Source organism: Ixodes scapularis, unplaced genomic scaffold (assembly GCF_016920785.2).
Source record: "Ixodes scapularis isolate PalLabHiFi unplaced genomic scaffold, ASM1692078v2 PGA_scaffold10__122_contigs__length_95168666, whole genome shotgun sequence".
In the NCBI taxonomy this organism is placed as follows: domain Eukaryota; kingdom Metazoa; phylum Arthropoda; class Arachnida; order Ixodida; family Ixodidae; genus Ixodes; species Ixodes scapularis.
The window spans coordinates 43,489,979-43,516,951 of NW_024609836.1; the positions used below are offsets into that span (position 1 = coordinate 43,489,979).

The window sequence follows — 26,973 nt, forward strand, 5'->3', positions numbered from 1 at the left end:
TGAGCATAGAAAACTCCTTTATTACATACACCTGCCACAGCTCTTTTTGGAAATGTATAACACTGCAGTGCTCAATTGGTTCCCTACGCAGCCACTATTTCCAAGTACATTTCTCATTGCACCATTATACCTTTCTTTTGCCTTCCAGCACTGCTAGAGGTGATATAAAAAAAAAAATATACAAGTCAAAGCCAGCCACGAAAAAAAATTGCTGCATCAGGAACACACAGAAGCAAAGCTTGCTCGATGAAAAGGCCATGACGATGCAGTGACAGGTGGCTTCAAAGCATGTGCCGGGAAGAACTGAGCTCTCCGGAGAGCACAGCCTGCAACAGTCCGCAACAGTCTGCTCACATGCACGTGGTAGATGGGTGGTGCAACAGTCGATAAAAACGACGCACCTGGGGAGAAGGTTTGTCTCACAGGCACTTCCTGCATTTCTGTTGTTGCCATTTTGATTTACTTTTTCCCCCAGCCTGACAAAGCAGCGAGGGAAAAAGACGAGAAGAAAAAGTGGGGGTCCGCGTCTTCTGAAACGGGACGCCATCTTAGTAGACTATTTCTTCTGTGGTCCTCTTGCGTTTTGATAGCTTCAGGTAGAGGTAGTCGCCTGCCTTGTCGATGACGCTCAAAGCCTGCGGGAAATTGAAATTCTTTTTTTTTAATTTGGTACTGTCTCCAGATCAAAAACAGCACCCAAGTCTGGGGAAACAATTAATGTGGAGCGCAAGTTCGTCTGCTTCTTGCACAGGGATTGCAATGATGTCAGAATGCAAAGCTCTTATTGACTGATTGAAAAAAGTAATAGGTAGACCCCAAGGCATCTAGCATTGAGGTCTGTCCACTATCCTTCCGATCAAAGCCAATCAAAACTCGGCGTCGTTCTGACGTCACCGCAATCCCTGCGCAAAAAGCAGATGACTTCCTCTCCGCATAGTCGGTGACAGGTTTAGGGTCCAAGGGAAACTCCTCCTACCTCTTCATGCTTTAGCAGAGTAGAGTTGGCAGAAGCTTCACCTGACCTCTTAACCTGTCAGCAAGTATAGTGTTCTTTCCACAGCAAATACAAACCATGGTTCGCCGAATACTCAGCCTTCGCCCTCTCCGGAAATTTTCAGTGAAAAAATGGCGGTTGGCGAAGCCTTCAAGCCTTCAAATACATGGGTATCAACGGCGTCGGTTACCGGGAACGAGTCCCATTTTCTTGTTAAAAATGTCCGAAAATCGTGTAACTTTTTAATCCCACAACGGCAAGCTCGGAAACTCTGGCATCTGGCCCAGATCGCTAGTGCTATATCTGGGCGGAAAATGACCATTTGGCGACACATAGTTTATTTTGGTGATGGAAAAAATGCTACCCTTTCTTTCCCCGGGCACCCAATAGAACAAAAAGTTAAAATCTCGTCAACCATTTTTTGGAGGCCAACTGCCAACACGAAAAAGCTAATGCCCAAGTTTTTCTTTTCTTTTTTTCGAATGCAATCTGCGAGCACTGAGAGATTGTTCGAAGTTGCAGATTTTATTATTATTATTATTATTATTATTTATTGATACTGTCAGCCCTAGACAAGGCTTTTACAGGAGTGGGTAATACAATGCAGTAAATCACATACATGCAAACAACAATGCACAATAAGGAAAAAAAAAAAGAGAGAACGGCGGCAGAGAATACTAATACCTGCTGCGACAAAAAGCACAAAAAGAAAAAAAAAAAAAAAAAAGATGCTGTTATTATATGACTTGCTCACTAGACAGGCAATGATACAGCATTCGAAGTGCTCAAGTACTTATACAGATTAACGCCAACACAACAAGTGAAAAAAAAAATGATGGGAATGGACTCTGAGGGTAAGAGTAGAACACTAGATAGGCATCGTGATTAATCAGCATTTACGACGCTTTATAGTTTGAAGCATTAGAGAATGCTTCTAGCTACAAACTCACACTTTCTATATCTCTGGTTTAATGCGGACATTACTAGTTCTATTGTCCACTGTGCATAGGTACCTTTTATATTCGGTCTAGTAGACCCCCACTGTGTCTCCTCACCAGAACGACATCCAACAAATTAGGCTTCGATGTCATGGCACTGGCTTTTGTTGTGCAACGAGCAAAAAATTAACAGGGTCCAAAACTACAATATGCGGAGCGCAAGTTCGTCTGCTCCCTTTGCAGGTTTTGTGCTGACGTCAGAATGCCGAGCTCTGATTGAAGGACCTTAAGGCAAGCTGCCTTGAAGTCTACCCACTATCCTTCAATCAGAGTCCGGCGTTCTGACATTGCCATAACCCCTGCAAAAGAATCAAACGAACTTGCGCTTCTCACAGGTTTCAGGATGTCATTCTTGGCACATTGTTCCCGTAAAAATGCCATGAAGGGAAACTAAATGTGGCTAAGATAGCTCCTAGCAACTCGTCATCTTTGCCTTTAAAATAAGAAATTACTTTCTCAAGGAAACAAAAAAAAACATTTGATATAGGCACTTAAAGGGGCACTGACACCCCAAAGGTCGTATTTATTTTTATTGTCTAAAACGATGCAAGTTGCAGTCATAGACACGCAAAAAAAAACGCATCGCGAAAAAAAATGTTCCCGCGCGCACGCGCGCCTTTTTATTTTTGGCGTTTTATTTTCCCGCCTCTCGCCTCCTCGCTTCTTTTGATCGGTGACGTCAAAAATCAGGAAATTTAGAAGCTTTGTAGGCGACATCTCTATAACATTTAATAACGGCAATCGTAAAACATGTTTTTTAACGCAATTGCGAACGCACTACGGCCCTTCTTTTTGAAATACCAAGAATCGGGAGTTTGTTGTGGTGCCGTCTCCTGGATTTGTATCCTCCAACGGAAAACAGGCAGCACCGCTCAAAACCGGTCCGCCGTAACGCCGCCGCTCACTCCTTTCCTCCTCGCTTTGGGTCGCCATGGCAACAGCAGGGAGTGGTGAAAGAAAGTCGACTCTCAGGTCTCCGCGATTTTTGACGTCAAGGCACCGGCGCCAATCGCGCGGGAACTTCGAATTCGGCATTTGGAAATTGTTTTTTTACTTCACAAATACTGAACTCCCAAATTTCAAATTTTGAGGGTAATGTCCCGGCATCGTTTTCAATCGTTTCGGATAATAAAAAAAAATATGATTTTGAAGTGTCAGTGCCCCTTTAAGACTGTTAAAGTGTAGGAATGCAAAAGCATTCCTACATGCAGCGCATTCCTACAAGCAGTGTGCAACGTCTTCCTTTTTCACACGGCACTCTGGCAGTGATATCCAGGTCCCCCACTATGCAGGCGCGGCGAACCCCGCCGGCTTCACGACGGCTTCCGTGACGAAGCATCTGCGTTCTTGTGCTTTTCTTTGTGTTTTATTTCTGAGGCACATGCTTGATGACGTATTGGTGTGACCATCTTTTGGGCACAACGCCGCCGCGTTTTTGCGTAATGGGACAAGCAAGGCTTTCGCTTTAAAAAGCATCTAACATATAGGGACATTGGCATACAAGTACACACCAAGACAAGCTTCGAAAACTTGCACACACTCGTCTGTCCTCGCTCCTGTATGTCCCATGGCTTCGTTCCCTAGAGACCCACATTCCAGCCTGTCCAAACAGGATACTACAAAAATAGTGAGGTGACACGACTCCGTCAAAAATCGTGGAAATTGAAGCGCCCAGCAGTTCGATGTCTGTTTGGACACCAGCCAAGCGTGCATCACGACTTTCCTCCTCGCTTCCTCCACTTTTCGGTGACCTCGGTTCTCATCAGACTTGACGTCACATGCCACCTGCCAATGCTGTCCGCTGTTCTGCAGGGCTAGCCGAGCCCTTGAATCCTTCGCCGTGTTCCAAAATTTATTCAATCTTACTCCAGGATAAGGGTTTTGTGCCCTTGCGTTCAAAAACCTACCCACGTCCAGCATCGCTCTCTGTTATAACGTGACATGACCTGCTGGAGTAGCTTGGATCTATTTGGGTAAGATTTCCCTTCCCCATTTTCGAGACTTGAAGAGCAGTGGAGGCCATGAGCGATTGACCAAGAACCAACAGAGCTTGTTAGTGGCCATCCGGACTCACGTGACGAGCATGTTCACGGCCTTCGTGAAAGGCACAGGCGACCTTAGACGAAAGGAACTCTCCCACCGGCAAAAAAAAAAAAAACGGACGGAAGTGGAGCGCCGCACGATTCGTGCCGGAGTCATATCGCCTAACAATATTTGTAGTATCCTGTTTGGGCAGGCCTTTACAGTGTCTGGAACATGTCTCCAAGCAGTGGGTTTACCGCAACCAAAAGGATGTCGTGCCGTCGCCAACCGCGAACCCGACTGTGCCGCAGCGGCAGTGGTGGCCGAGGCAGACGCCTGTTCCGCTGCGGGTCGCTATCCAGCTCGATAGTCCACGGAAGCTCCAGCAGCCGGGAGTTGAGACACCGTGACGGTGGCGACACTCGCGCTTGCTTGAGTATTTCTCCGGCGTTTCTACGACCGACTGCCGGGTTCGCGGCATCCAACGGCATGACACTCCGGGCTTGGCGACGTCGTCTGTTGCCACTTCAGGACTGCTCTGGACGCACAGGCGGAATGGGACGCCACGCAGACCAGACGAAGACGCGTTCCAGGAGCGGTGTCAACGCCGACACGCTCTTACCGGTACTCGTAAATCCGTCGTTGCGACAAACCGATGCAGCAAGCTGCCGTCTGCTCGAGGCACCCGGCGCACATTGCCAGGATGTTAAGACCTCGCATAATGTTACAACACAGATAAAGGATTGCCTAGTTTTCAATGACCAGTCACCGTTCAATGGCAGAGTGCGACAACACGCTTCGTTCGTAGCACTTTCAGCACGGTGTAAAGGAACGGACGATCCTCTTTACGTTCGCCCGATTTACGCTCCGCGACGTTGCAAGTCGAGAAAGTCACTGGTCGCCGTAATTGTGGCGACGATGACGTGGCAAAAACGAGTGCAGCAGACACCCGTTCCGCTGCAGCCAACCCTTCAACCGATCAGTTAACAGACCGGTCCGGTAGCCACGGACCGGGACGCCGGCGATGTGCACTTCTGCTCTCCATCCGTCGTTCCGCCGCTTCTACGACCCCTTAATCTTTAACATTCTCTCGGCGGCAATACGCTCCTACGTCGTCGTCGGGTAAAAATCGGGGGACTGCATTTTTGGGGTCAGGGTAAGCGTACCGGTCAGAGACACATAACGGGCATCGCACTTTCGGCGGCCCAGTCGGCAGAGAGCGGCCCGAGCACCAACCCACCTGGTCTAGCATTTCTTTGGTGTGCGACGCCGACATGCAGAAACGGGCGCGGGCCTCCAGCAGCGGCGTCGCCGGGAAGCCGACGCCCACTGTCGCCACGCCGCGCTTCATCAGGTAGCGCACCAGGCCGCTGCAAAAGAAAGCACCACACGTTTGGCGATCGCGTCAAGACCAAACCACGCTCTCTCGTGAGTAAGAGTGCGGCATCAAACTCCAGCATCAATCGTATCAAGTGGAGCAAGACGGAACAACCTCTTGCAATGCACAGCAACTGTCAACAACTTCTGGCAAACTGTGTGCTGCTAGACACACTCTCGGCTAGGTCAGGATCCATTCTCAAACCTTTCACTCACAAGGAATGCCCACCCCCGTCGATCTGTAGCTGGAGAACCCGTCCCCATCATGGTGCTAATGCAACAAAGCGGTGGAAAAGACTACGAGCCTTTGCAACAATAATGCAAATACTAGGTAGCATTAGGTTTGCAGCCACACAATAATGGGTTGCTCAGACGTGCTAAAATAGTGTTCAAACTGAAAAGACCCTTTACTTGGGGGCATGGACAGGTAAAGAAACTTGGGAGCGTGGGAAACCCATAAGACTACTATTAGGAACCCGGTTACCCCATAAACAAGGTAATTAACAGAGCTCATCTAGACTTGTCTTGGTACAGATTCGCAAAACTCACTCCTGGATGACCGGCAGTAACAAAACGTCCGGGTAGTGCATGCCAGCCATTTCGTTGAAAGCGAGGCAAAATTTGAGCCTACGGTTCCTGGGCGGGCGAGTTTGAGTCCCAGATGAGTAGCCTGAAACGCGACGGAAGGCTTGCAGCGGAACTGCATAACTAGCATTCCGGCTGCACACCAAGGGTTCAGTTCCACGACTAAAAAGACAGCGGAGTGATTTTCAACTTCGGCTATTCGGAACTTACGAAACATACTGACCGGGAATCGGTTTATGTTTGCACGTGCCAGTTTTCACGTAGAGTGCACTTAAGTTCACATTGCTCTTCACTCTCAACTGCTCGTTCTTCTCCTCTTCTTCGCCGACGGCCGAGACTCCACTGGTGAGGAGGTGGGGTTCGACCGAGCGCCGACGCAGCACTCGCATGCACTCATTTTTCATGGCAACGCACGGGAAGTTCGTTGCAGAAATCTGCTACGAGCCAGTAATGTAACTATACTTCGTTTCAGCTTAAGTCCAGACGCAGCCGGCGCTACGAGTTAATGGGACCAATCAAGCAGCGTCAAAAGCGCAAGTCACTCAGCTTTTTCTGTGTACGACTGGTTCGACGATGATGGAACACGCCCAGGAACATGACAAATACCATGACCTTAAGAAAAATAGCAATGCAGACAGATGAAAGTCTTGGGTAAAATGAAGCCGTAAATGGAGATTGCTTTTTCGCGAGTCTTGGGTTTTTCTCATTCAAGGGTGGCTCCAATATGGGGTCGTCCGGGTTTCCCAAGTTTCGAGAAAACCGGCCCGGGGATTAATTTTTGAAGTTTATCAGTGTATAACGAAAACGTGGAGTGCTACGTGCAGAGTTGGCACTAACGCGCTACAAGTAAAGACGTTGCCAGTAACGTGTCACTTCTTCCGATAATGTTGCAACATACTTGTCACATTTTCAGAGCAGTAGCGGATAACATACTTTTGTTACTTATTTCGAGTAACGGGTAACATAGGAATGTTACCTGTTACATCTTCTCAAGGCTTCAAAATAAAGTACACTTAATTTTTTTTGTGTGTTTCTAGGTGCCGAGTTGCATGAATTCCAGACCTTACCAATTTTTCCTCTCTTTTCCCCGTGCTAACACTTCAACTCTAGCAAAACCCCGACACCCAATGCCATTGTCCCAGTGTCGAAAGAAAAGCAATGCAAAGGGAATGTGCATTATTTCTTATCGGTAATGGTAACGTAGATGGGTAAAGCATTCTTTTATTTGCAAGTACTAACGAGTAACATATTTTGTTTTTTCGGTAATGCCTACAACACTGCCTACACATAATTAGGGCCCTTCGTTTTTGAGTTTTCTCATTTTTCAAAATCGGGGGGGGGGGGGGGGGGGGGGAGCACTTTGTTCTAAGCTGTTAATCGGGAAGAAATTGGGTTTTAAATAAATTGTCCCTGAATTAGAGTTTTTTCAGATTATATCTATACATATAAATACTGTAAAATACCAAGGAATTGCTCACCCCACTTTCACTGAAAACTGGGTTAATCTAGACAAGGGTGCATGTCTGGTCAAACGAGGCACTTAGCATGTAATTTGCAAAATTCACAAGTTTGGAAAATGTTAATAGTGGGTGCTCGAACAAAGTGGGCACTTCTGCTGTATTTTACGGTAAAAATAATGAACAATCAGGAGCATAAATCAGTTTAAATACATAATTTTTTTTTTTTTTTTCACAGTCAAGTCATAAACTGTGTAAATTGGAACATGGTACAAAAGCTGACTTGGGCTTTTCAAATTTTCGTAAATCCTTGTTGCTTACATAATCATTGGCATGTGCAGCATCTCTGTCTCCATCCGAGACCTGACCAACCTCAACATCTCAACTTGCAGGCAATTGCAATGCACAACTCGTCCTTCTTTTTTAATTTTTTTTGTTTTTTGCACTGGTTGAAACAAAAGGGTAGGACAAATTATACTACTTCACAACTTCACAACTGCAGTTCACTGAAACAAACAGAATCTACCGTAAAATACCGCGGAAGCACCCACTCTGTTCAAGCGCCCACCAGTAATATTCCCAAAACTTGGGAATTCTGCAGATTATATGTTGAGAGCCCGAATTGACCAAACAAGTACCCACGTCTAGATTAACCCAGGTTTTGGCAAAAGTGGGGTAGCAGCTTCCCAGGGATTTTACAGTAGTGCGCTTGGCGTTCAAAGAAGATTCGAGGGCCTTACGCTATCTTGGAAGGCAGGTACAGCATGAGGGGCACCACGGGCGAGTCCTCGTTGCCGTAGATGATGAAGCCCATCTGCTTCAGCCGCCGCCGGAAGTAGTGCGTGTTGCGGGCCAGCCGCTCGATGCGCCGCTGCCCGTCCCCGGACCCCACCTCCCCCATGATGACGCGGCACGTCGAGATGATCTGCTGGGCCACGGGTGCCGGCATGCTCGCCGCATAGCAGAAGCTGTACGACTCTGCCCGGAGGTGGTCCACCACCGCCTGCAGGCCAAGAGGAGACGCGAGAAACGTTTGCTGGGACGCCCAAACGGTACGGCGGAATGCCACTCGAACAAAACGAGGGTTGCTCGACTAACTAGGGTAGAACACGGTCCTTAGATTAGCTCGTCTGGAACCGTATCGTCATACTGCGCCGCCCGAAGCACCTCTCTCGTTTCATCGCGTCCTCAAAACTGGTCCCTCCATTTCCGTCCGACGACGCCGCGAGAGTGTCACGCCGTCGACTGCCGCGATTCCGGCAGTGTCAGGGCGGCGGAGGTGGGTGCAGCAGACGCCTCTTCTGCCGTAAGGCTGGCTGCAAAGTTGCCTTCTCCGCCGGCATCCGGACAACCGACTGCGAGCATGGCGACGTCTAAGGGCAGGACCCGCCGGCTCCTGTGGCACGACCTACTGCCACTTTGAGGCCACTTTCGACGAGGAAGTGGGACGGGACGGTAGATGCAACGGTCCGAGACGCACTCCAAGCACCCCACTGGCGTCGCAGAAAACGTTTGAGGGGGTTTCGCATGCCTATATTTATTCCTTTGTCACCGGCAAAGGGCAAAGAGTGTCCCCGTTAAAGAAGCGGCATACTAAGAGTATGGCGTAGTCGCTGGCAAGATAAGAACGGCAGGGAGGTCATTCAATTCGTGGCTCTACGAATATTGCGACATCGGCAGTTGGCAGCGAGGCCATTAGAGTCGTCCTTATTTGTGAGAACGTTGAGCGTAGCAGAGCGGAAACCTACGCGTTTCTTCTCGACGGTTGTACCGTCATCACCGCGTTTGTAGACAAAGGCTATTCGTTAAAAATGACGGCGTACAGATGGGAGTGGAGTTTGGCAAATCATAAACGCCGACATCGGTGGTGCCAAGACAGTGAGTGAGAAAGAAAGCGATAGAAATAAGGAAAAAGAAAGCAGACGACACATGTTTGTTTTGCCGTAACGCTCTGCAAGTTGCGCAAATGTTTTTCCTTTTACACAACATCCATTGCCCAGATTTTCTCGCTAAATGAGTTACAGCTGCTGGCAGATTCAAGACTAGTTCCGGGAAACCTGTTTGCATAACTACCTGCACCAGTGACCTACCATTCGAGCGGAAGAAAAACGCTACCTAATGATATCTGGAGCTCTCGACGCACTAGGAAAGGACACTGGGCGAAACTATCACAGAGAATACAGCAACACCTTCCATTCCAGACGCTTCACACAAACTCTACGACAAAAAGGCCCGCAGATTCACACCTTGGAGCCTGCGATGTATCCGCCGGCCGCCCCGAAGCTCTTGGTGAACGTCCCCATGTGCAGGTCCACGTCACGGGGGTCCAGGCCAAAGTAGTCCACGACTCCGCGCCCGGTGGGGCCCATGGCTCCTATGCTGTGCGCCTCGTCCACGTACAGGTATGCCTTGTACTTCTTCTTTAGGGCCACAATCTCCGGAAGCTTCACTATCGAGCCCTCCATGCTGGACGAGCGCAAAACGGCAAAGTAATCGTGATGTGTGTATGTTTAGACAGCAGTAAGTTAACGCTGGTTCACGCACAATGTTCTAAACAACCATTTCTCATAGATAGTGTATACAGCTTTTCCCCAGAAATACCGCAAAAACTTCGCCCTAGCGAAGTGCAGTTCCAGGCCCACCTTGTAGATAGTGCCAGCCTGTTCTCTCGTCATAAGAGATCATAAGAACTCAGTCCTAGGCAAACGCGAGTGCGAACGGGCCTTCAGTCGGCCCCAATGGGTGTCTGGTGCCACCGCTGCAGACGACAAACTTAGCCGGTGCAGCACCCCGGCTAACCCAGGGTCATTATGGGGCATCACGCGATAGAGAGTACGATTGCACGCCAGTATGACGCTCATCCAAATCGAAACGGGCCGGGGCGGGGATCGAACTAGGGATCCTTCAGCTCTGAATAGACGTTTTGCTGAATTACCGAAGCATCGAAAACAATGCCGAGAACGTAGGTACACGCGCTGCACGTGCTGGCGTCTTCCGCACTAACTGTTCGAAAGCAAAAATCTAAAACAAATGGCACTTCGCACGCACGTTCCATGGACGCTTTATGTTGGTCATTTACTTCTGATCATTTCTATAGGAAATGCGAGCACATGCAGCCAGATGTACCAGCGTTCCCAACGTTCCCTTTGATGCCTGAATAATTTAGCGAAAGGTCTATTGTGAGCCTTTGTTTCATGAGCTCCGAGCTCCTGTGCACTAACACGCTCAGCCACAAATCCTCCCAAACAGCTACTATATTAGAGTCGCCGACAGGATGAAAACAGCAAGGAGTTGTGCCGCTTCCAGCGCGAACTTCCTACTTTCGACGATACATCGGAAGGCGAAGGAGCTCGCAATGGGGTCAGGGCACCGGAAAAAGATTCTCTGCCATTCCGATCTTGCCAGGGGCCACGTTTTTCGCGGCGTGGAAAGCACAAAACGAAGTTACAGTACGCCGCAGAGCTGGGAACGCTTTCGCGACACTAACAAAACCGTTTCATGGTTTTCGGTCCGACACGGCATCAGGGAAAGAATTGCGACCTCTTTGCGCCGTTCGCGCCTCGTTCTTTTCTCACCTGTATACTCCCTCAACTATGATCACGATCTTCTTCCAGGGCCGGTGGGTGCGGGGCTGCCCTCCCACGATGGCGTCCCTCAGCTTCCTCTCCAGGTCCGCTATGTCTGCAAACCCGTACAGACTCTCGGTACAAGTCTCAACGTGAGGGTCCCCGCCGCTCTGCCATATCTCGCCACGTAACTTACCGACGATAGTTAGAGGCTACGACTTACCGAAGGCAGTAGTAAGTCGGGTGTTTCGGCGAAGGATTTCAAAACTCCCCAAATATAGGGTGTTTGAGAAAAGAGAAAGTCCTTCTGGGAACAAACTGCCAGCGACGGCAGACATCAAGGATAGCAGAAAACATTCAAATTAGCTAAACAATTAACTAAGTTTTAGTAAATAGCTTCGTAATTAATGAAAATGAACATAGGGTCCCAATGAGTGAGTTGTTAAGCATCATCCAAAAGCACTTCATCAACTTATTGTAGAAATATATAAGGCAAGGCGGCAATTTACGGCGTTTTGAAAAAACGCTAGAGTTTTTCGGTTTTGGTTTTTTGTCAGAGTGCATCTTTGCACCAGCAATCCTGTCCCCTGGTGGCCAAAGTGCGAAGCTACCGCCTTGCCTTCCTCTTAGGATGGAGGGAAGTAGGGTGCACATGTGTTGTACATCTCGGCCACAGGGGAGCAGGACCGCTGGCACAAAGATGTGTTCCAATACGAAACCAAAACCTAAAAATGCACCCAAATTGAGCGGGTTTTTTTTCCTTTTTTTTTTGTTGTGAAATGCTGCCCTGTCATGAATCTTTCTAAAATGAGTTGATATAGTGGTTTTTAAAGGTGCTTAGCAAGCTTCTCATTGGAACCATACCGTAAAATCCAGCCCAGCCAAAATCAAGAGATAAATCGTGACAAACATGAGGTGGCTATCTTCGCGGATGAGACAGCAAAACTTAATCAAAAATTAATGATAAACACAAGGGACACCCGCCACAAACCACGTGACACAGGAACCGATACCGCAGATTGCGGAAGCTGGAAATTTGCGTTTCACACTGCGATAAACACGCGGGAATCAGCTTCTAGCGCTCGTGTCATGAAAAAGGATGCCGCAGACTGTGGATGCGGCGCTCGTGTTGCACGGTGCGATAAACACACAGAAACCGGCTAAACTTGCACTCCACGGGAACCGGTATCATGCATGTAGATCGCGGACAAAAAAGCGCGGGAACTCCTATGTTGCGGGAATGAATTATGCATGTGCAGGTTGAAGACAAAAACATGGGAACCCGCAGCGAACCCGCTTGTTGCACGTACCGGTACCGCAGATTGCACATTTGATGCAATTCCTTTCGGACATTGCGCAATGTCAGACGGGAATGGGCGGAGGGCGATGTTTCGGGACTAGTACGTTACAAACATTTAGCCAGAAAAACGGCATGGGATATCTCTCGGGGGAGTGTGCTCTTACAGTACTTTACAGTATCTATTTCTTCACTACTCAAAAAGTGCATTCGTAAATTTCATTCGATCGTTTAGCTACTAATTAGCATGTCTTCTTTCAATCCTCGACATCCGCCGTGGCTGGCAGTTTGTTCCCGGAAAGAGTTCCGTTTTTTTTGTTTTTTTTTTTTCTCCTAACACCTTTGTTTTAGGTGTGTTCAAAAGCTTTCGCTGAAACACCCTGTAGGGCAGAGCTCCTCAGACTTTTCAATCTTGAGGAATGTTTATATGCGCAGAATGGTAGATAAACATTGTTTATCTGCCATCCAAGAGGCAGACGATACCCTGTAAACAATAATGCACACACTACAGTCACTGACAAGATGAGAATGGCAGGGAGGTTCTGCGATTGTCCCACCTCCAGTGCAAACCTCCTACCTTCAACGACGCTTCGGAGCCGCGCGAGCATCGAGCGGTCACGCGCAGCCCCAGCACAATAAAAGGCAACGAGCGCGTGCTGAAGGCCGGACGTCGGAAAGAGACGCCCCGCCGTTCGAATCCCAGTAGGTGACAAAAATTAACTGAACAAGCGAAGGGAACCCGCTCACTGTTGTGCTTGAAGACACGTATGGTGGCCCCGGACAGGCGGCAGCCCAAGATGAGGGAGGCATGGTTAAGCTCGTCGCTCAGGATGAGGCAGCCCTTCTGGGCCAAGCCCGGGATGTTGGTCGAGTTGGTGGCAAAGCCCATGCCCACTGTCATGCAGGCCTCCACCCCGAGGAAGCGGGCCACCAGGTCCTCCAGCTCCTGGTGGATCGCCAGTGTGCCTGCGAACGGCCAGTCGCAACGTTACCTTGAGGATGACGACTTCTTTGTTGAGGTGGGGTGCCTGAAATGCGTCTCTGACTGACGACTTGAACCCCGTCCATGCATCGAAAGTGGTCCCAGAGTGGCAACATACAACAGAAAATTAGGTCACAGGAGCCACATGGAATGTGCCAGACAGACACGTGCATGATACAACGTCATCTCGAGGACGACGACTTCTTTGTAGAGGTATGGTGCCTCGAACGCAAAGTCAATTGGCGTACTCGGCGCCCTATACCGTCCACCAGAGGTTTGAACTCACTCACTCATAATCAGCCCAAAACCAAACATATTATTTCCCTCACCTTTAAACACACGTCAAGAAACAAAGTCAAACCTCGCTCACCCTCACGGCCACACTCGCATTCAATCCCTCACTGCCAAACTCGCAAACTTGCCAAATTCACAAACTCCCCAAGCTCACCAAATCGCACCCCACACCAAACTCACACAAGTCACTCGACTTCAAACTCACCAAGTTTTCGAGGCTTACGAACTTGGCAACCCTCGGCTAACGCCCGAGGGTGAGGCTAACCGAGGCGAGCGAATATGCCAATGAATTAGTTTTTCCAAGGTATGCCACCCATGTGACGAAAGTGATCCAAACGTGGAAACAAATTATACCGCGAGAGCCGGTATCCTGCCGTCGGATGCCACGTTCCTGGCACTTGGTCACAAAAGTTCCGACTAAGCCGCCGTCACAGCGTCCCAACTCATTTCTGCTGGAGCATTCGCGGATTATCAAGCCAGAGAGCAACATAAAGCAAAACAGTCATCTGCTGCATCTACCTCTGCAGCCTCGCCACCGCCAGGATCGCGGCAGACGAAGGCACGACAATTCCATGATCTTGTCGGGTGGAAGTCGACAGACCTCATTTGAGGACGCAATAAACATGCCAATTGCAAAACTAAAAAAAAAAAAAAAGGAAAAAAAAAATGCCTTTAATATGCTTGGTTTAAGTTTTCAGCCTGAAAACACAGTGTTTGGCAGCCACTTTTGGAGTTTGGATGCTTCCAGGGTCACGAAAATGGCAATTTTCACGTTTCCGACTCAATCACGACCCTCACCCAGCTCGTGTCGGCTGCTGCAGGTGCCGCTGCCATACCGGCGGATGGCCTTCTCCACCTCGTCCACAACAGGACCGGAGTTCTCAGCGAAGCCCAGGTAGTTGTAAGAGCCCATGTTGATCGCCTTCGTCACCGTGCCAGGCATCCTATGCGGAGGAAGGGGAGACGACAAGCGACATCAACCCAAACCTGCTTCACACAAGTACCAGTGCAACTACCGCCGCCTAGAGCAGGGGTCCTCAATTTCGTCTACCTTGAGCAACCTCTCCTGGCCTAGGCACTAATGCAATACAGTAAAGCAGCACAGGAGTCTACAAGCCTTGTAAGCAATAATGTGCACACTAGACAGTGTTGGGCACATAGTAATGCCTAAGTAAATAGTATCCATCTGCTAAATAAGTGCTCAAACTAGAAAACCTCTTTAGTTAGGGGCAAGGTTGGTTGAGAAATTTCGTGAGCTCTGGGGAAACCTCAGAGGTACTCTGGGAAGCCCCTGAAGGTACTTGGGGAACTCCTGAAGGTACTCTGGGGAACCCCTGAATGTTCTCTGGGGTACACCAGAGTTCCTAGGGAAACAGCTCAGGAACCTACGACCTGGAGTAATCAAGGACAGTAGAATCTTGACGCCATCACAGCGAGACCGAGCACAGACACAAAGTGGACATGGGTACTGTGTCAGCAATCGGCTGGGCCTCGTGTTCAATCAGTGCTTGAAGGACGCTAGGTGTCGAACTGGAGCCCAATTGCCGAGTTGGCACTGTCCTAGACTTCGTTTCACCTCGTGATGGACTGCAGCAGACGGTACGAGGTAACCCAGCCAATTCAGCACTTTGAACGCATCACGTGACTATGTGCCCGATGCGTTGCTGCATCCCTCCCAAAATGTGGCGCTCGCTCGGCGCTGGTCTGACTCCAATGGCTTACAGTGTCCAGTGCAGTCCATTGTAGAATGAAACAAAGTATAGTGTAAGAATGTTTCATAGAGGAAAAGGAGGCTGTTTTTAGGTAGTTTTATAGGTCCAACCGACGTCAGGAGCCGCGTAAGCATGAAATGTGAAAATTGGACAACCAATAACCGCAAAAAGATTTTTGAAAAAAAAAAAAAGGCAGTTGATGTTAGGGATTGAATTCGTCACCAGCGTGGAAGCTGTGTGCGGTGCTGAATGAGCTACAGATCCAACACGCAGGATTGGGAGGACCAGAAGCAGGTGGCGTGAGAAAGCGCACAGAGCAAAGAGGGGTGGAAAGGGCATGAAAGAGAGGAGCAGAAACAGGTGGTGTAGAAAGAGTGCACAGAACAAGTATTGGAAAAGGCAGGAATGTGCGCTTCCCTTTCCTTGCTGACCCGAAAAATTCAGTGCAAGGGCTTTGTATCCAGATGGTGCTGAAGGGAAGCAAGCACAGTATCACAAAAGGACAATGGTGTGACGTAATCCGTTTTCATTCAAAATCCTGCCCTAGGCACCACCCGAACTAAGAGTGCCACCCACCCTATAAAGCTACTGCATATAAACACGTTTAACAGAATGGCCAAACATGCAGCCAATTTTCCAGGTGGTGTTGGTCTAACGCAGCAGTGAACGCAATGGCCAACCATCACTATACGGTACAAAGTTTGATCCTCGATCCCAACCATCCTAATTCGGATGAGCATCACACTAGTGTGCGTTCGTGTAATCGCAAGCTATAGACCCAAATTAGTAGTTGTAGTGCGCTGACTAAATTTCTCATCACTGGCGTGAACGAGCGTTGCCACGTTTTGAGTGAAGGTCAACCTCACGTGCCTAATTTTCTTTTCTTGCTGAAGTCAAGTTTCATTTGTTGAGCTCTCCTATCTGCCCCCCAGTCTCGGGTAAGACATAGCTTCAACCAGAGCATAAAGAGGTCGCAGCCCTCTAATACCAATGCTAATCCGACACTCACGCATTACGACCAAACTTGGAGAGCGTCAGATTCTGTCCGTTTAAATTATAAGCAAAACAGAAAATGAAGAGTGTTCGTCAACACATGGTGGAAACTGATGAAGAGCGCGGCCCACTCACGTGAACGTCCAGTTGTTGTCGTCGGTGACGCGATCGACCAGGTCTATGACAGCTCCGGGAACGCTGCAGATCGGCTGGTTGAAGCAGTCGCGGATCGGCCGGTACACGTTCCGCGTGTAGAAGCTCTCGAAACTCTGGTAGAGTGGAACATAACCCTGCGCCCGAGACAAAGAGACCGAGCAAGGTTGCAAACAAATTATCTGGCACAAATATGGGACGTTACGAAACCAAGCAAAACCGAGCAGAGCTCGAGTTCAAGAGAAAACGTGAGACAAGCTGGAACAAAACACACTAGAATCGCTGATGGCTCAAAAAGAAACCAAGCCGTTCTGTATTCGAGAACAAACACTAAATCGTCTTCATTTGGCCTCCAGGATCACAAATATCAAAATTATATTTTCGACTGATGTGCCAAGTAGCCACAACGGCACTTTCAAAATAGCGCCGAAGCCCTTCCTTCTTGTCGCATTCAGTGGAAGGAAGATGATCCCGACATTTCCACACCTTTCACCAGCCTTACCCGAACAGTCAGAAATGCTGCATGCATTCCCTCACAAGCAACAAGTGCGAGGCAGTTGAAACCTTCGGGTACGACGTTACACCTGGCGGCTGGTTTTCCTGTTTTCTGTGTGTCTATTGATACGCTCGGGTCAAATGCTCGTGATATTCGAATTCACGGGACAAAAGTATGTAACAGTTCACCTCTAACTCGTCTTGTCTTTTTTTTTTATTTATTCAAGAACCTCGCAGTTTTTCTTAAGAAACACAAGGCACGGTGTGAGTCTCAGGCATCATCTTATCGCTAAGCGGCCAATGAGATTGCATTATTATTGGATAAGAATGCCAAACAATAAATTACAATGCAAGAAGCATAAAGATAAGGAGTCATGCCCCACGTTTCTTAAGATGTCAATGATTATACAAAGAATAGCTTACAGACATTAAATTAGAAGGGCAGAATCGGAACAGTTGTGGTAATCAATCAGAAATTACTGATATTTCAGTTAAGGGGCTACTGACAAGGCTTTTACGCGTGCCCAAATTTTGAAGAAAACACCATCCAGATAACGCAATAATAATAAAAAAAATATTTGTAACTTTTGTAACTTAAAATATGTACTGTCCTTCCCTGCTTCAATTCAGTTCTACTTCAACACATCTGATATTATTGTGCGACATTGACAGGGTGACAGGCCGGAGTGACACTGACAAGCCTCCGGCGCTTTTGTCCCAATCCGTTCCGCGTTATTGGTGGCAGGCTGAAGGGTTTTCCTGTTTTGTTTTTCGTTGTGTTTTGTATTGCTCGTGTAATGTCGGTGCTTCCTATGTCCTGTCAAAACGTTTCCTCGTTTTATTTTATTCAACCTTTTAGTTCTAATGCCCTTTCTGAACAGGACAAACAAAGAATAATGACAATAATGTTAATGGTAGTGTATCATTAATGTCATTATAAGGAGTATTCACTGGGCGCCATATTTGTGGGTGCTGTCCAGAGCACATGCTCAGAACGAGCTCACATTAATAGGTTGCTAAGACCGGCACTCTTGATGGTGTGGAATGCACATTGCAAAAGAACCGTGGAAGCTCGCCGTGAGTAGGGTGCATCAATGTCCTTCTGTTTAGGGTGATGCCACCCTTTGTAGTACCCGATGCCGACAGCACGCGCTCACGGGGAAAATACAAAGAAATCAACGAAAACAAAATTCGCTATAGCACAGTCAGCGCCACAAACGCGTGCGGGGACATGCTCTTTCACGCGCTTCTCAACAAAAAATACAAATAAATGATGGCACAAAATGGCGAGATGCCACCACCCTAAGCAAAGCGCACATAAAGGCACCCTAGCCGTGAGCACGCGCTCAGCAGTCGTACACACAACTATGGCCACCAGTGAATACTTCCTAGTGTGATTAATTGCGAAGTCCCACAAGCCTTTTGATAAACTTTCGCGGGCCCGCAAATCTCTCATCTGGTGATGTTTGTAAGCGAATAAAGTTGTAATTAGTGTTATTATTATTATTACTATACCTTTGTGATTTCTTTTATTTTTGGATTGCAACAACTCAAGTGAACATCTCCTCGAGTCTTCTGGCGTTCTTGTGATGTTGCTTTTTTCTACTAAACAATCTTGTCACCAGTGCTTCCCTGGTTCAGTTGCAAAAGCCCTTGTCACATTTGACAAACCAGCCTTGTGTCATCTTTGCGTTCCTCCTGTATAAAATTATTGTTATTAATATTATTATCATTATTGTGGCTAAGACATATGCAACATTTGTAGCTTTGAATTACTGACACTTACATAATGTGTCAAATCACGTTGTGTTGAGGTTCCAGCTTTCACTGGCGACTGGGTTTCAGTCAGACAAGCAAACAAACTTTGGCTTGGACTGACCCGGTACCGTGACTCTCACAATAATAGGTCAATTTTGTATTATTATTATGAATATTATTACTGCAACCGATTACAAACCGATAAGATCTGCCCTGAGCAAGATAGAGTACAAATGACCCATTTAGGCTGAACCCCTCACAAAGCAATGCCGGTTTCAGAGCCAACATGAGCGAAATCCGCGACCCCAAAGGTGGGCGGAGGGGGGGGGGGGGGTCGCCACCCACCTCCCGGTCTTTCTCCGTGGCCGTGCGAATCTCCTCCAGGCCGACGGAGCGCATGAAGTCCCGGATGTGTCCGAAGATGCCCAGAATGACGTAGCTCAGGTAGGTGCTCAGTGCCATGAGCAGCGGCGTCTCCTCAAAGTCGTCCTTCCCTTTCCGCCGGGCCTGCTTCCCATCCTGAAAGAAAGAGAGCCTCGTTTCAAACTCAAATGCAGCCTACAGTTGTGACGTAGGCCTTTTCAAAAAACACTAAACCTAAAAAAACTGTAGAGCCCTTCCACCTCACGTGAGGATGGAGGAACAGCGAAGCTGTTATTTTTCCGTCTAGGCAATGCCTAGAGGACACTGTCTAGGATGACCTCAAGGACAAGTTCTAGGACGACTTCGAGGGTGACTTCTAGGATGACCTCGAGGACGACTTCTAGGACGACGCCTAGGACGACTTCTAAGACGACCTCAAGGACGACTTCTAGGACGACCTCGGGGACAACCCCTAGGACGACCTCAAGGACGACTTCTACGACGACCTCGAGGACAGCCCCTAGGACGACCTCAAGGATGACTTCTAGGACGACCTCGAGGACGATACCTGATGATAACAAGGAATCAGGACCTCACTTACTAATAATGCCAAGGAAGGCTGACTCACGCTGGTTGCCCCCTCTTTTTATTTGTATTTATTCATACTTGCCACGACCAATGGGGAGTTTGCTATCAACATCCACGGATGCATTTTTTCCCAGATTCTAGCGCATAACAGCTTTGCTGTAAAAAAAATGCATTTTTACCCAATATGTATGTTACAATACAAAGTTTTAGATTTGCAGGCAAAACCAAAACTATACCCCTGTGGGATGATGACGATAGTGTTTGTAGCTAACCAGTGTGCGCATCGAGGTCCAGCAAACCCAGAGAGCACACAGAGGTTCGATACAAATGCTATCACCGTCATCCCACAGTGGTACAACTTCGGTTTCACCCGCAAATCGACAAATTTGTATCGTGACAAATACTGAGAAAAAAAAATTGTTTTTTTTTTTTTTGTTTGACAGATTTTTATTTTGAGACGAGCCTGTCGTAACCAGGTAGAAAAACCCTTTTTCTTTTTTTAGGTCCATTGCCTTTGTTAAGCTGGCATGCAAGAAACGCTATGCTCAGAGGCAAGGTGAGAATGGAAGGTAGTTGCTTCGGTTGTCCTACCTCCAGCGCAAGCTTACTACCTCCGACAACGCTTCAGCGTCTCATGCCCCTCGAGCGTGCGCACATGGTCAAAGCACGGCGGAAGGCACGAAGCTTCCAAAGACATGCCTTGCCCATCTCATTCTGCCAGCGGCTATGCACAGTGCAGGGTTTGGCTGCTTCTCGAACGGGCATTGCGGGTACGTCACAACGCCGAGCTCCGATTGGATCCAATTGAAGGATAGTGGGTAGTAAAATAGTTTGCTGTTGGGCGAGTTGGTGAAAGTTTGGATTCATGGTTTTGCGCAAAAAAGACAGACACAAGAGAGAGAAACAAACACGAGCGATTGGCCTTTAAAGGTGGCTTGTTGACCACGAAATGGGGTTGATTGGCCTGTAAATGTGACTGATTGCCAGGATAGGAGGCTGATACCCCTGTAGAGGAGGCTGACTTGCCTGTAAAGCTAGATGATTGGTTTGTAAAGGAGGCTGATTAGCCTGTAAAGGTGTCTGATTAGCCTGTAAAGGTGTCTGATTGTACAGTAGAGGATGATGATTGACCAGGAAAGGTGACTGATTTGCCTGTGAATGATGCTGATTGGCCAGGAAAAAGGGGCTGATTGACCTGTAAGGGAGGCTGATTGGCCAGGAAAAGAAGTAGATTGACCTGCGCTCGTGTTTGTTTCTCTCTCTTGTGTCCGTCTTTTTTGCGCAAAACCATGAATCCAGATAGTAAGTATACCTCAAAATAGCCAGCACTGAGGCCTACACGCTATCCCTCCGTCGGAGTCAATCGGAACTTGGCTTTCCGACGTCGGTGCAGCCCCAAACAAACACTCTTTCTTCTTTTTTTCTTTTTTTTTTTTTACTTTGCAATTGCATTTAGTTTGATGTTGCATCACCTTTTGCGTTATCACTCACTGCCTTTGCCACAGTAGTGGCGGAAAGGACCATTTTTTTTTTTTTTTTTTTTTTTTTTTCATTGGAGGGAGTACAGGTTGTAAGCACCATCTGTGACACATGCCACATTTCGAAGCAGCTGCAGCAAGACAGAACTTCGCTTTTTATTAATTTTCTATTTCACCTAGAGAGTACCTCATGCGCTCGTTAGAGCATTGAGTAAGGGGGTCGGTGGCCGAGTGGACTAGCGCACACCAGCTCGGAACACGCAAAGCGAAAGCTCGCGCTGCAGAACCCAGGATCCAGGGGCTCGACCCCACCCCTGCCCGTTTCGATCTGGATGAGCATCGTACCGGCGTGCGGTCGTGTATCACTACTGCGTGGTGTACGTTAAAGACCCCAGGCTAGCGGTTGTACTGCACTGGCTAAATTTCTCATCTACAGCGAGTGACTCGTTACATCTTTAAAATGGCTGACCAACTACACGCTGTATGAATATCCACACAACCCCCAATTATTATTAGAAAGGGCAGATAATAAAATACATAAATTCAAGATTTAAAAAAAACAAAACAGGTAATACAATAGTGCACAAAATCAATGAAACGAGTATCACTTAGCTTTGAACAAAGGAAATGTTTCAACAATACTATGCATAAAAAATAATAAATACTATCTCACTGTTCCTGCTTTCGCTTGGCTGGATTAGACGGCACCGCAAGGGCTGCCTGCAAATGGCTGTGGAACGTTTCACGCCACACAGAAACTGGAATCTGAGATAATCGTGCAAGCTTAGAATCTATCACATCCGACTGTATTAGTATTTCCCAAACCGAATAAACACTGAAAGATAAACTCGACTTATCCACCTTGCTGCAGTGTGGGGGGCCACTCACCCCCACCAAGCGCCACGGGACCACGTTTGAAACTGTCAACAACGCTGTCTGCCAGTTTCCTGTCGCATGCTTGCCTCCTCCGCTTTTTGTCTCGCCAAAAACCAGTGCATGGAATATGCGGACGAAACGTGGATATGAAGGCTAGCTATGGATAATTAGCCAGGAAAAGAAGTTGGAAAAGAATGTCCTGGGAGCCTCAGAGCTGCTGTTGACATTCCACTAGAAACTTGGCTTCTTCAGGGCCAATTGTCTTCATTTCCTGGCCAATCAACCTCCTTTACAGGTCAATTAGAATTTGTTGTTTTTTGCATGTAACCCACTCTCCTCTGCAATGCAATAATGGCACTGAGGGTATTTGAAATAAATATATTAGCCTCCTTTCTTGACCAATCAATAATCTTTACAGGCCAGTCAGCCTCCTTTACTTGTAAACTAGCCTCCATTCATGGCCAATCAGTCAACTTTACAGGTCAATCTACCTCTTTTCCTGGCCAATCAGCATCATTCATGAGCAAATCAGTCACCTTCCCTGGTCAATCAACATCCTCTACTGGACAATCAGACACCTTTACAGGCCAATCAGACACTTTTACAGGCTAATCAGCCACCTTTACAAGATGATCATCTACCTTTACAGGCAAGTCAGCCTCCTCTACAGGGGTATCAGCCTCCTTTCCTGGCAATCAGTCACATTTACAGGCCAATCAACCCCATTTCCTGGTCAACAAGCCACCTTTAAAGGCCAACCAGCCACCATTTGGGCCAATCAGCTGCCCTTACTGGCCGATCAGCCAGACTTAAAGGCCGATCAGCCTCATTTCCTGGCCAATCAGACACCTTAACTGTCTAATCACCCTGTAAAGGTTGACTAGCTCTGAAGGCCCTGGATACTAAAGGAACCATGCTGGACAGGCTTCATTTTTACAGAGCCGTATATGTAGAGAGTTTGGCCATTCGTTGGGAAGTATAGGGGACAAATGAGGAGGCGCCATTGGCCGAAAGCGGGCTCGGCGTGTTCCAGGTCGTCTTCAGAAATTCGAATGTGACCAACCAGAAGCCGGAAATAATACCCTGGCGGTGGTCGCGAGAAACAAACCTGATAACTGCATTGGAGTAACTCTCGATGACTGAAAATATGGTACACGTGATGTTTTAATCACGCTCATCGAAACTGATGGTGGAAGAGTGCGACAACCGGAACGATCGACATAATCTGTACGCCAAACGCCGAGGGCCGGGAATTTGCCGTCCGAGCGGTCACACTCTGTCCGTGCAAAACAGAGTTGAGCGGCGCATTCGTTTTTTACATCTTTCTGCATGATGATGATCGAAACAACACGTGGACCCTATTTTCAAACACAAAGGGTTACTACACTTCACTCTTACGCACTTATTAAAACCATATACGAACATAGACCTTCGATCAGAACTGTTTCTCGCTACCACCGCTAGGGGATTCTTTTCGGCTTCTGGTTGGTCGAAAGAGCATGCCAAGCCCTCTTTCTGAGTCTGGTGCACGCCCTGGCTCTGCCCGCGCCTCCCATTGACCAAACTCTCTGCATATACGGCTCCGCATTTTTATGGCGCTACCATCCAACCAGTAGGCTCCGACGCCATCTTACGACACCCAAATTTCGGTACAGCAGAGCACCGAGGTTCGTGCAGAAAGGATATTGCGAGTGAAGAGAGGGAGAGAAAAAGAGAGGGGAAAGGGGACAGAAAAACAGCTAGGCATCGCAATATGGCTGCACAAGCAGTGTCACCGTGCACAAAATATGCTCTCATTATTTCCCTAATTAACTTTTTAAAAATTATATGAGCAAGCACTAACTAGTTTTAAAATGTCATTTAGTGCTATTTAGGCCGCTAATTGTCCCATTCTGCACGTGCTCTGGCTTCCACCCAAGTGGATAGCATTTGAGTACCCCTATTTTTTTATTGTTATCATTTCCAGTCTAAAGAAAAACACCCTGCAATGTATGGGATGTCACAAAAAAAAATTACATGGCTTTTTTTCATTACAAGAATTAACTATGCATCACTGAATGCTCATTCTCTGGCCAAATGTAGCGCTAGTGGTCCAAACCAGAAGCCAAAGTTTCAGAATGAACCGTCACCTTCTTCAAAAGACACAAGCGACTTTCTGAAATTTTAAATGGGAGAATGGCGGCCGACATCGCTCTCAAATATATGGAGCACAATGGCACCAGTTACCGAAAACGGGGAAAAAAAGGGCCCTATTGTCCCGTTGAACTTTCCGGAAAATCACCTGCAACTTTTTATTGAGATAACAGTTTGTTGTGAACTTTTGGCATCTGGTTCGCTATACTCTGTCTCATCCTACGATGGACTAAAGGCCAAAGCCACGGGCCGCCAAATCCAATCACGTTCCACGCTATACTATGGCACGCTTAACATTGACTAGGGGTCGACGAATAATGCTCGAATCCAAAAGCGCCGCATCATTTCTATGGCCTCGACTCTGCAAAGAGCCTGTATGTCCTGGCTCTCTTTGCGATGTAAAATTGTTGAATCACTCAGTGCTCTTCGATTCGAACCACTGTCCACCCGTCCCCCCATCAGTGATTTGAGACGCGGGCACCGATACGGTCATCGAAGCGAAATACCGCACAATTTCTAAAAGGATTGTGATTGAATCTGGCGGTCCGTAGCTTTGGCCTCTAGTCCATCGTAGGGTGAAACGAAGTATGGCGTTACATTTGAGCAAAGAATGAGCGTTCGGCGTATTTTAACGGCGAAAAAAACCCCGTGAATTTTTTGGGGGAACACCCTGTGGGCCACGCAGACACAGCAACGAGAATGCTCGTCACCTTCCAACAGCAGTAGTGGAACAACAATCCTTTGTACTCTTCACTGATACCGTACAAAAGCTATCTGGTCGGAAGTTTTGTGTTTAGATTACCTCCGATAACAGTACCGTTCGACTCTATTCATTGCTACCAAAGAAAGGCTATCTGCTCCAAATTTCGGGTTCAACGCGTCTCGTGTCTTCATGCTGTCCCGCTCGGGTAACGCCACTTTCAAAGCGGATCAGAACACCCTTAACGGAATTCCAGAGATTAATCTGATTTGGACAGTCCTCCTTAGATTTCACGTCTGTCGGATATCAGAGAGGGAAAAACCTCCCAATGCCGGCTTCCGTGGTCAGTCGTGCACTCCAGTCCACAAACCCGATAAGCCATTGAAAGGTGATGCTCGGGCAGTGGACTATCTGCCAAGCCCAAGCTCCAAGCTCACTGCCAAGAACGTTCCCCGTTTTTTTGTGATAACCGTTCTCGCGTGCTGTCGTGGGACAGAACCCCCAAGGCAAGCTGGCGGCCCCCCATCTATGAGCTGGATTACGAGGACTAAGCTCGTAAATATTAACGAGCGGGAAAAAAGTATTTTTTCAAAGTCCTTCGTGGAGGGCTCTGCGTATACTGAGGAAGTGTGTCGGTCTGTTTAGCAATGGTAAAACGAAAAGCAGATAAAATCGGGCTTATCGAGAAAAGAGGGGAGGGGGGAGAAAGAGGGGAGTCCTTTCTTGTGTTGTTTTTTTTCTCGATCTATTTTGGGTTATCGAAACACTGTCGCGCGCCTTGGCATGAGCGCACCGGATGTGCCACTATGGAATAGAAGCGGCAAGCTCGCGATCACCACGACGGCTTCACGAGGTGCGGTGCAGGACGGAGGGGGGTCATATTACCAGGACGTGACACGTCGGTATAGCCGCTCGCTCGCCACACAAAAAGACGACGACACTCGCCGCTTTTGTCAAACTCGCACTTTTTTTTTCTTCTTCTTTTTTTTCCAACTTTTTTAGCACGTCGTGCAATTGCCGTTGCTACGACCGGCGCTCAGACACCCCAGGGCGTTCCGTCACTGCATCATTTCATTCATCGCCCACCGACGATACCGGAGACCGAAGTAATGCGGTCACGAATCAAACGGGACATCTGTCCAGTGACCACGTTGAGCCGACGGCCGTCACCACGCCGAAATTGCGACGGAGGTGCCAATATCCGCACACCTACACTTTATCTGCAGGCCAGAGGGGTATGCGAGGTCAAGAGTGTCATACCTGCAATACGTTTACGGACTCCGACCTAACCCAGATATTTTTTATATATATATATATATATATATATTTCTATAGTGGCAGGGCGACGAGTACCTACCTTGCTGTCGCCGGTCTTGGGCGATCCGGTGTGCGAAACTCCGTTGCAGCAGTTGGGCGCCTTGTCCAGGATCGCAGTGTCTTCTACTTTGAGTCCCATGGTCGCCGCCGATCGTGCAGTTTCTTCAAGGTTGATTTGCTTTAAATTTCTAATGAAAGTGTGATTTTTTTTTTTCTCGTCAAACTGGGAGGAGACCGAAGACGGCAGGCGGGCGCGACGGAACCTGACCTAGCCGCTCATATCTCCGTTTCTCCGTCTGGCGCGCTGACGCAAGTGATGGTCGATGTCTACCGCGCGCGCGCCAGCCTGCAAACCTAGAGGCACGCTGGAGTTTCAGCGGCTTATACACGGTGCTCAGAAGGTAAAAGTGTGTACTTCCTTGGGCAGTTTGAAATAGCACTGTATATGCTCATTTTATTATTTTATTCTATTATTATCTTTATAAGCTACCCAAAACTTTGGGAATTTAGGTTGTGAGATTACAGAGGCATAAAAACATTAAACTATGCTCCGTGTCACTAGTTGTGTGCAGTGGAGGACAAGCGAGGCCAGGCGAAGAGAAAAGGCCAGAGGGGAGAGGAGGGCAGTGGAGAAAGGGAAAGCACTAGGAACGTTAGAGAGCAAAGGAGGTTTCTCTGCTCCTCCTCAGCCCTTGTAGTGCTTCTTCTTTCTCCCCTCGCTTGGCGTTGCCTTCGCCTGTACTGCACGCAACTAGTGGCAATGAGTATATTTTGTGAAAGTAGGTTTTTAATAAAAAATTAAAGAAACCTGTTTTTTATGCTCGGGTGGAAAACA

General features: G+C 47.9%; 1 protein-coding gene across 1 annotated transcript; it reads right to left on the minus strand.

Annotated features, from left to right (window-relative positions):
• Window positions 1-26,525, minus strand: LOC8041604 (serine palmitoyltransferase 2). The gene is made up of 10 exons (XM_002414813.4): window positions 26,179-26,525; window positions 19,029-19,202; window positions 16,413-16,567; window positions 14,371-14,516; window positions 13,044-13,262; window positions 11,009-11,114; window positions 9,680-9,899; window positions 8,174-8,436; window positions 5,255-5,384; window positions 1-635 (listed from the first exon to the last, which is right to left on the minus strand). The coding sequence occupies exons 1-10, from the start codon at window positions 26,275-26,277 to the stop codon at window positions 549-551; spliced, it is 1,599 nt and encodes a 532-aa protein (XP_002414858.1). The 5' UTR covers window positions 26,278-26,525; the 3' UTR covers window positions 1-548.
• Between the last annotated feature and the right edge of the window lie 448 nt (window positions 26,526-26,973).

What these genes read in the sequence shown, in the direction of transcription:
- LOC8041604 (XM_002414813.4), bottom strand. Translation starts at nt 26,277, where the DNA reads ATGGGACTCAAAGTAGAAGACACTGCGATCCTGGACAAGGCGCCCAAC. An exon ending in GACAACAACTGGACGTTCAC is followed by an intron (nt 14,517 to 16,412) that starts GTGAGTGGGCCG and finishes TCCTCCGCATAG; the next exon opens with GATGCCTGGCACGGTGACGA. An exon ending in ATAGTTGAGGGAGTATACAG is followed by an intron (nt 9,900 to 11,008) that starts GTGAGAAAAGAA and finishes GCGCTCGTCCAG; the next exon opens with CATGGAGGGCTCGATAGTGA.